This window comes from Dioscorea cayenensis, chromosome 17 (genome assembly GCF_009730915.1).
Source record: "Dioscorea cayenensis subsp. rotundata cultivar TDr96_F1 chromosome 17, TDr96_F1_v2_PseudoChromosome.rev07_lg8_w22 25.fasta, whole genome shotgun sequence".
Lineage (NCBI taxonomy): Eukaryota > Viridiplantae > Streptophyta > Magnoliopsida > Dioscoreales > Dioscoreaceae > Dioscorea > Dioscorea cayenensis.
The window spans coordinates 1,608,497-1,618,121 of record NC_052487.1 but is presented as its reverse complement, the minus strand read 5'-3'; the positions used below and the strand labels follow the sequence as shown (position 1 = coordinate 1,618,121).

General features: G+C 36.2%; 1 protein-coding gene and 1 long non-coding RNA gene across 2 annotated transcripts; one reads left to right on the top strand and one right to left on the bottom strand.

The window, feature by feature from the left end:
* Positions 1 to 2,829: 2,829 nt before the first annotated feature.
* LOC120280234 lies at positions 2,830 to 4,816 on the bottom strand. Its single transcript, XR_005542275.1, has 3 exons — positions 4,706 to 4,816; positions 4,506 to 4,568; positions 2,830 to 2,980 (listed from the first exon to the last, which is right to left on the bottom strand). It is a non-coding gene; the product is annotated as an uncharacterized LOC120280234 (long non-coding RNA).
* Positions 4,817 to 6,089: 1,273 nt separating this feature from the next.
* On the top strand, positions 6,090 to 7,732 carry LOC120281397. The gene is made up of 2 exons (XM_039288239.1): positions 6,090 to 7,187; positions 7,574 to 7,732. Exons 1-2 carry the CDS (start codon positions 6,092 to 6,094, stop codon positions 7,588 to 7,590), a joined length of 1,113 nt encoding a protein of 370 aa, XP_039144173.1. The 5' UTR covers positions 6,090 to 6,091; the 3' UTR covers positions 7,591 to 7,732.
* The last annotated feature ends 1,893 nt before the right edge of the window (positions 7,733 to 9,625 follow it).

The window sequence follows — 9,625 nt, the reverse complement described above, 5'->3', positions numbered from 1 at the left end:
GTTGGCCTTTTCCACTCAACAATGGCTTCTATCTTCTTGGGGTCAACAGAAATCCCTTCCTTGGTTATGACATGACCCAGGAAAGCCACTTTGTTTAACCAAAACTCGCACTTGGAGAATTTGGCAAACAATTTCTTCTCTTTCAAGATTCCCAAAACAATTCTTAAATGCTCCTCATGCTCTTCCGAGCTCTTCGAATACACCAGAATGTCGTCAATAAAGACCACCACGAACCTATCCAAGAAAGGCTTGAAGGTTCTATTCATCAAGTCCATAAAAGCAGCCGGTGCATTCGTCAACCCGAAAGGCATCACTAGGAACTCATAATGCCCATAACGGGTTCGAAAAGCTGTCTTCGACACATCTTCTGACTTGATCTTCAATTGATGATATCCTGATCGTAGGTCAATCTTAGAAAATACTTGAGAACCCTGCAACTGATCAAAAAGATCGTCTATCCGAGGCAATGGATATCGGTTCTTCACTGTCACCTTGTTCAACTCTCGATAATCGATGCACAACCTCATACTGCCATCATTCTTCTTCACAAACAACACTAGAGCACCCCACGAGAAAACACTTGGCCGAATAAAGCCCTTCTCCATAAGCTCCTCAAGTTGCTTTTTCAACTCCTTCAATTCAGCAGGTGTCATCCGGTATGGTGCCTTAGAGATATGGCTAGATCTTGGAACCAAATCAATAGCAAACTCCACTTCCCTATCTGGAGACAAGCCGGGAAGATCTTCAGGAAAAACATCAGAAAACTCTCTAACTATGGGAATGTCATTCAACACCGGGCCTTCTGATTTAGCTTCCACTACCATTGCTATAAATCCCGAGCACCCACCTAAGAGTAATTTCCTAGCTCGAATGGCAGAAATTACACGAGGTGGCGATGCAGAATCACACCCAACGAATGTGAACTTCGCCTCACCAGGGATCTTAAAGACAACTCTTTTTGCATAACAATCGACTACAGCATGAGAAGAGGACAACCAATCCATTCCCAGAATAACATCATAGTCTTTCATACTCAAAACATGCAAATCAACTAGCAACTCCCGACCATCAATAGTAAGAGGACAATTAGCACAAATTCTATCAACAATCACATCGACCCCAACAGGTGTAGCCACACATAAATCATAATCCATAACAGTAACAGGCAATGCATGCTTCCGAACAAATGTAGAAGAAATAAAGGAATGCGTAGCACCAGGATCCAATAATACGCATGCATAAGCAGAATAAACTGGCAAAGTACCTGACACCACTGCATTTGAAGCTTGTACATCTTCCTCCGTTATGGCATAAACACGGCCTTGTGTCTTTGGCCTTCCTAACTTTTGCTGAGACTGTTGTTCACTGATCACCTCCTTTCCTGCACGCTGACCAGAAGAAGCTTGAGGCTTGGGTGTTGGTATATACCTGGAATTCTGCCCACTGACTGCTTTCTGTGCTCCAGAAGATTGATGTGAACACTTGGCAATCTGATGCTCAAGACTGCCACATCTATAACAAGCTCCGGATGCCTTTCTGCAATCTACGGTCGCATGAGTACCCCCACAAGTAGTACACCTCCGTTGACTAGGATTGGGATGAATAGGTGAAGCTCCTCGAGATCGTTGAGTCGGTGGCCCATTCACTGTCTGAAACTCACTCTGTGATCTATTACCCTGTCTGGCTCTCCTCTGATCAACTCCGGAGTGTTGGCTACCCTGACTGTTAAAATTTCTGCCTCTCTTCTTGCTAGAACTCTTATTATGATCCTTGGTGTCTCTCCAAACAGTGTCCAGGGACTTAGCACGCCCCACAACCTCTGCATAGCTAGATAGATGAAGGGCAGCTAATCCTCTACGGATGTGTGGATGCAATCCCTCCTCAAATCGTCGGGCTCTGCTCTCATCATCATCCACCAATTTTGGAGCATACCTGGCAAGTCTATCAAACTCCATCTCATATTCATCCACTGTCATGCTCCCTTGGGTTAGATGAATAAACTTTCTTTCTAGCTGCACCAGTTTATCCCTTGTGAAATACTTACTGTAAAAGGCCTTTCGCAACTTCTCCCAAGACTCAAAATCCACTCCATGGCGGGCTCTGATTTCTCCTTCATACCAGTTGTAGGCAGGTCCCTTAAGCATATACGGGCCAAACCTGAGCTTTTCTTCTTCAGTGCATTTCATCACAGCAAAAGCCTTCTCCATCTCCTTTACCCACACCTCAGCTTCATCAGGGTTTGTTGTGCCTTCAAATGGTGGTGGTCCAGATCTCTTGAATTCCATAATGGTCTTTTCCTTGGGTCCTCCAGAGGGAGGAGGTGGAGGGGGTGGTGCTGGTGCCTGGTTCTGCCTCTGATTCCGCACCAACCCTACCACTTCCCGCATCAACTCCAGCATAACATCCTGATTGTCAGAAGCTTCAGGCCTCTCCTCAGCAGGGGCTTCCCTAGCAGGGGATGCATACCCAAATAGTTCCGCAACACTTCGACTAGCAGCTCTACGTGGCGGCATTCTACGAAGACACTCAACTAGAGTCAATGCCACAAAATGGCTCAACGAATTGAACTAATAACTCGAAACTAATCTAGCATGGAGTGTGATTGCTCTAATACTTCAAAGCAGGCAGTTCTATTCGGATGTTAAGATTCTCAATCAAATTTGGACCTACGCTCTGATACCACTAAATTTGTCACGCCCCAAACCCAATGCGCTGACAAACGGCCGCATCCTTAGGGGCCGAAACCCGATAGGCATGCAAGGCCTCAAACCTGTCTTAGCATAGAACATAACATCTAATAGCAACATAATATCCAAGATGAAATAAATAGAGGTACTACAAGTTCAAGATACAACATGAAAGCAAATAACAAGTTCGAGGTCTACAAGGTGATAGGAAAACATATAAACAACCTAACAAAGAGGGGAGCCTGACGCTTGGTAACCACAGCTATGCTAGTAACCACAACCTTACTCCTGATCTGAAAAGAGGGAATAAAAATATTCATGAGCTCGACGGCCCAGTAAGTAACCCAAAAAAAAAATTGGATTCAAACCAAGATTCAAGAATTTTATCAAAATAATTTCCAACAAACATAAGTGTGCATAAGCAAATATAATAATTTCAAATAAACATAAGTACGTACAAACAAGTGTAATCCTTCAACTGTGATTAATCAACACAGTAAGAACAAGCTCCAGAATATATCAATTTCAAAGTATATGTCTCCTAGACTATGGTCCGGACAGAATATCAAAAGTCATTTGTTTATCCTCGGTGACCCGAGCTAGAATATCAGAGGCCGTTATTGTTTCACCGACGGAAAGCGGCGTGAAAACTAGTTTCTATTTCGAAATTTCATGTCGACATGGTCGATGTTTGAACCCCAGTGGATGGGGTTATTGCATAGTCAATTCGGAGACTAGAATTTCATAACAAAGTAATTTTTAGTATCAAAAATAGACTTAATTATTTAAAACTCGTAATATTTCGAATCTGAATCCCACAAAGCAAAAATTTCCATTGAACCAAAATACTAATATTTGCATAACCAATAGAAATCAACCATTTCAATTCTAAAGGAACAGTAACCCTTAACCTCATTTTTCAGGATACATGAATAATAAAAAATTTAAAATTTAACCAGTCCAATGCCATCCGTAAGTAAAATAATGTAATAAAGATTCAATTCATTCAACAACATTCAAAAGTTCTCTTTCAAACCCTAAAAGAAAAATTAGCTAATGGATAAAATAATTCATTCAGTGGATAAGGAATCAAATCAATAAAAGCTACTAATTTGAAGAAACTAGTCAATTACAAAATTTAAAAAAACAGAAAAAAAAACAGAACTCCAATCAAAGCTTTTAACGTGAATAAACTTAACAACTTAATAGTTTTCTCAAATACTAGATAATTAGATAACAAATGGAAATAATCCACCAATTAACATTTAAAAAAAATGTTTAAATAAATCACCAACAAGATCAAATATGCTATAAATAACATGAGAATTTGAATGAAAGGATAAGAAAAGAATGGATCATCCACAACCCAAAAATTTAGTTAAATTAAACTCATATTTAAACAATACCCAATCATATTAACAGGAAACTTCTCATAATTAAATTTAAAAGAGAATCTAACGAATGTCATGATTTAAAGTTCTTAGGTAGTCAACAATTGGTCAAACGGTGATTAAAATGAATTTCAAAGAAACCTCTCATCTTACAGTAAACAATTGGCTAATAAAAAGATGATTGATTAACAAGATCAGAAATCAAATAAAACCACATCTAACATGATAAGAAATTGATAAACAAAGGATAAGTAATGAATCAAATAACAACTCATTATATGAATAATTGATGTAATAAAATAAAATTTAATCATTTAAATAATTTAGACAAACCAAAGAAAGCAAAATAATCCAACGAGATAAACTCAACAAAACTTACAAATTTAAAAGAATTTTCTAGATAAAAAAACAATACGTGGTTACTTACTTGGTATCCGCTAGAATTCTGAATCCGAATCAAACACCCAAAATTAAATCTTCACAGGAGATCCTATGGCATACAATGACAAGAAGGTTTTTAAAAAAAAAATCCCTCCTCAAGCTATTAGGGTTTCAAATCTTAATTTCTATCCTTGAAAACAAAATCCTAATTCCTACAATCTAACAATAATAAAAATTCGCACACACCTGCATATCCTTTCTCATAAATTCCTTTTCTCCTTGACGCCAACGAGATGGTGATACGATGGAGAAAAGTGATCCACTAACTAATGTCTTAAGGCTACAGATCGGTCGTGGGGAGCGGTGGTGGGCGACGTTTCTCATAGAACGTGGCTAGGGTTTTCAAAATAATACATTTAAAATAACATACAAGACACTCCACGTAAGAAAATAATAATAATAATAATTTAAATAATAATAAAAACGTGGGGTCTACAGATGTCATGTCCTGTATACATTTTCTGACCTTCTCGTTGCCCACTTGCATTTTCGTTGTTTCCCTGGCATATATGCATCACACATACATATTTAATTCATATTAGCTCAGACTCAACACATTAGCATACACACTTATATGATTTTCATGATATCTTCTATTATGACTTGTAGTACTACATATGCCACATATCATTTTAACCTTTATCTCGGTCACTTTCCCATTGGCGAAACCTTTGTTTTCCTCATGTACCCAACTCTCTTCTCCTAAGAAAGTTTTCATGCCTCCTGTTCACTAGCTCAAGTTGGATCATGGCCCCATGGTTACTTCTTCTGTACTTGGCAAATTCAAGGAGCTTATGAAGAAGTAGCTAGTCTAGAAAGCAGTGGTTTCTAAATTAGAGTTTTTTTATTCATCTTTTATAGTGTGGCTTATAGTGGTACCCATATCAACTTATTTTTCTATCATAATTTATTTCATAAGCATGATTATTTTTCTATGTTTTAATGATGATAACCATACAGTGTGGAAAGATGAATCCTTCTCCCAATAAGGTATATATATGGGCAAGTATTATATATAAATTTGAACTACATATTATTCTTTACACTCATATGTTGAGTGTGATCATTTATATTAATATTATAAACAATTAATTTAATCAATTGAGGATAATGCTTTTACAAAAATTATGTGTGTATATATTGTAAATTTAAAAATGATTGATGAATCAAATTAATTTTTTATAATTATAAAATCAGCATTAGAATTTTTGCAAATTAAAAAAAAAACAGACAAAATCAAACATGCAGGTTAAACATACCTCTGTAACCCTAAACAAACCATTAGTTTCACCTATAGCACGCTTAATTAATTGGAGTGGCAGAGTGATTTTGCCCACGAGTCCCTGAAAAAAAAATATACGTTGAAAAATAAACATGCAGGTAAAAATTTTACGTGAAAAGATCTTTAAATCAATCAATTGTGCATGTCAGTTACGTTGTTACATCCATTTGAACAGCATTTAAAACTAATTAAGCTATATATATACATATATACTACAGAACTTGCACTTGCATGCATTGATTGATAGAGAGTTGTCAGCTTTCCAAGAAGCTTCGTGAGTGGTGATCAAGATGATGAACATTAATGGTGACGACCACAACCGGAACTGGTCCACGCTGCCGTGGTTAGCCATCAATTCCATCGCCTGCAACCTCAACTCAGTCGATTACGTCCGCTTCCGCTCCACTTGCACGGGATGGCGCAGCAGCACACAAGAACGCGAGAAGGCCCCTCTTGTGATCCTCATGGACCGTGACAACGAAGGTGATACCATAAAGGCTCTTTCCTTCTTCGACATCATAGGCAAAGGGATCATCCCTCTCCGGCCTGTGGCCTACCAGGTCGTTACCAATTCCTACTACCTCGGTTCCGCTAGTGGATGGATCTTCGTTGGCAGACATACTGCAGCTGGTGAAAATGGTAATCAAGAACAACTAAGCATCACACTCCTGAACCCATTCACTGACAGGGTCATCACCATCAACCCCCCCTTGCTAACCAAGCAACGCAGAGGCCGTGTCTTTTTCGTGCACTCACCTCTCTCGCATAATGCTTTCACTCATGTGGTTTACTACGTTGATATCGATGATGAAGGGCGCCCAGCTCAAGTGAATTTCATCAGTCTTGGGCCACCTGGCCCTGAAAACCAGTGGACCACATTCTGGCTTGACGAGCCGCCCAATGGTGTTATATCCATTTCAGGTTACTTGTACGCCAACTACAACGGAATACTCCAGGCGATCAATTTGGCGAACCAAAACCTTCTTCAAATGAATATGCTATTGCTGGGCTTGCTTCCTAATCTGTCATCAGATCCAGCTCTTTTCTTGAGGTTCTTTAATGATCTTTGGGGCCAACTGCATGTTCTTTTCACCACCTCTTATCGGACAAGATCGCACTGTTTCTTGCGGACGAGTCCCATGCCAATGGAAACCTTGGGCGTGCACCACTATAGGGCACCCTTGAAATTTTCAATGCTACCAACACGGAGCCTGGTGATCTCGAATGATTTGACGGTTGAATTACGATACCAGCAGACTACTGTACATATAGATGATTACTCTCCATTTCGTCTGCTTCTCAGACTCTCAACGTTCTGGAATAATGGTCAAAACCAATGGGAACCCGTGGGCTGGATTACTCCTGCTTTAATTCGCTATGATCAAGGTGCTCTTATCTCCTTTCTTTAGTTTTGAAGTTTGTGTTATTTCTTACATTGATCAGCAACCTCTCTTTGTTTTCTTGTCATGAATCTGTCATAGATAAACATGCATGCATGATGATTACTAATTATTACCTTCTTCCTCGTATCTTTGTTATTTTCTTTTTCTTTTTTCTTTTTTCTTTTTTGCTTAATTTTGTTGTTTTGTGAGTATCTTGTTAATTTTAACTGCTCAAGATTAATGGCCTGTTATTAATTTCTCAACTTAAATGAATAGTTTTATGCAAGTCTTTCAAGATTTTTTGAATTGTTTCCAGACTAATATGTTGATCTTGATGCCTTTATTGCAATTGGAATTTATGCTGATAGATCCATTCATTCCTTTTAACAGATCAAGTACTGTACTAGAGTAATGGCTTGGCAACTGATCGAGGGTTATTCTTTGGAGTTCGCATACTTGTTTAAGCTTTGATTCTGATGTATTTTCTTTTTTCTTAGTTATGATTCCTAGTTATCAAAGTATATACTTGAACTCAATGAGCATGCCCATAATGGGGCTCAAACTAGTAATTTCTGAATAAAAGGTTTCATTTTCTTCAGTAAAACAATAAAAACTAGTGATAAATTTCAGATTTGATTGATACTAGCTAGTTAATTTGATTCACCGATGGTGTTTTTCTCGTTTTTTTTATTTTTAACAGCTTCAAAAGTAATCAAAGAAGATATATTAAATTAATATTAAGTATGCATCAACGCATGCATGTATGCACGCTTTCAAAGATATAGTTATCTTCTTTCCAAGAAGCTTATCGTAGGGATAAGTGGCTGCATTGAGGACTAAAAGTGGAAAATAAAATAAACATTTGATATATATATTGAGAGAGAGAAATAGAGCTCTATGCATGGTTATTCTCTAATGGAAACCTATTGTCATTCGTGGTATGTAAGCTACCCTGGGTTATGATGCCACCATGACTTGTCCAGTAGGAACATGAATTCCTAAATATGCACTCGCTTGCATCTATATAGTCATAAGTAAAATAAATAATAATTTTTTTTTATTTTCTCCCCTTAGTGGTTATTTTAGAATTTATTTGTTGCTGAATAATGTATTTTTTCAATAGTAGTGGAGCTAGGATTTCGATCTAGTTGTAAACTGAAATCATGCCAATTAGCATTATTATGTATATATATATATATATATATATATATATATATATGTCTATTATATAAAAAAACTTTGAAAAATGTTATTATATATGGTATTTCATATATAAAAGCATGAATATTATGTATAAAAAGTTTTGAAGTGGAAGAATAAAAAATGAACTATTAAGAAAAAGTAAAAGTAGTATCTTAAAAAAATAAACCATGTCTTTTAAAGAAAATAAGATCATTAAGTGGGAATTTGATCCAAGAATTTTAGCAATTTTTTCTTTCAATATAAATATTAAGATTATCAATAAATTATTACGCTGATTGAATCCACTTATTATCGAGTGAGGTCACACGGTTGGACGATCAATTCTCAACCCGTGTGCACGCCATGTCTCTGATTATATGGGTGTTTGTCACATTTATAAATAAATAAATAAAAACAAAGAGATAGGGAGTGAGACGAGAGAAGAGTAGCTAGTGTTTTTCTATTATTTTTAATTAATTTATAATCAAACTCTAATTATAATATAGTAATTTTTTTAAAGTATTTTTATTTTTTATTTTTTTCTAATCAAACTCTTAACAAAATCCGATTATTAACAAACTTCAACTAAAAAAATAAGCTAACTTGGTTTTTTTTTCTCAAACTTCAATAAATTATAGATAATTAGTTTAATTTTAAAATAATTTTGAAAACTCTTCATTTATTTATTTATTTATTTATATTTACATAAAATTTTGAAATTTTATGTACTTATAGGTTAATCCTCTGTGGGGTCTGTATTTAAATACTTTTAGTTTGCTTTCATTATATTTTTAAATAGTAACAATGTTTTTTAAAAAATTCCAAGTTAACAAGGGACTGGCTTTCTATGATAACCTGAAAGCCACTCTTCAAAATTCGACATTAAAAAATTTAGCACATGTTTTAAAAAAAAATAAAAACACTAAAAAACATATATGGAATATATATAGCCTGTGTCTCCAGACGGTTGACTTCGCCGTCCCAGTTTGTCTCATTTTATCTTTCTTCCTGTCTTGATTTTGCTCAATGTTTTTTTCATCCCTGGTGAGGATTTCAGTTTGTTATTTTATTTTAGACTTTTCTTGTTCGCGACCTTTTCTACTGTACTCCTCTTTTTCCTTCTTTTTAATAAATTAGTGGTTTATCCACTTTATTCAAATATATATATATATATATATGAAGCTATATATTTTGGGATATTTGTAGATTTTCGTCTGCAGGAGCCATGGAATTGAATCATCATCCAACAGCCTTGAAAAC

Excerpts from the sequence above, each read along its gene's own strand:
- LOC120281397 (XM_039288239.1), top strand. The coding sequence starts at position 6,092 with ATGATGAACATTAATGGTGACGACCACAACCGGAACTGGTCCACGCTG.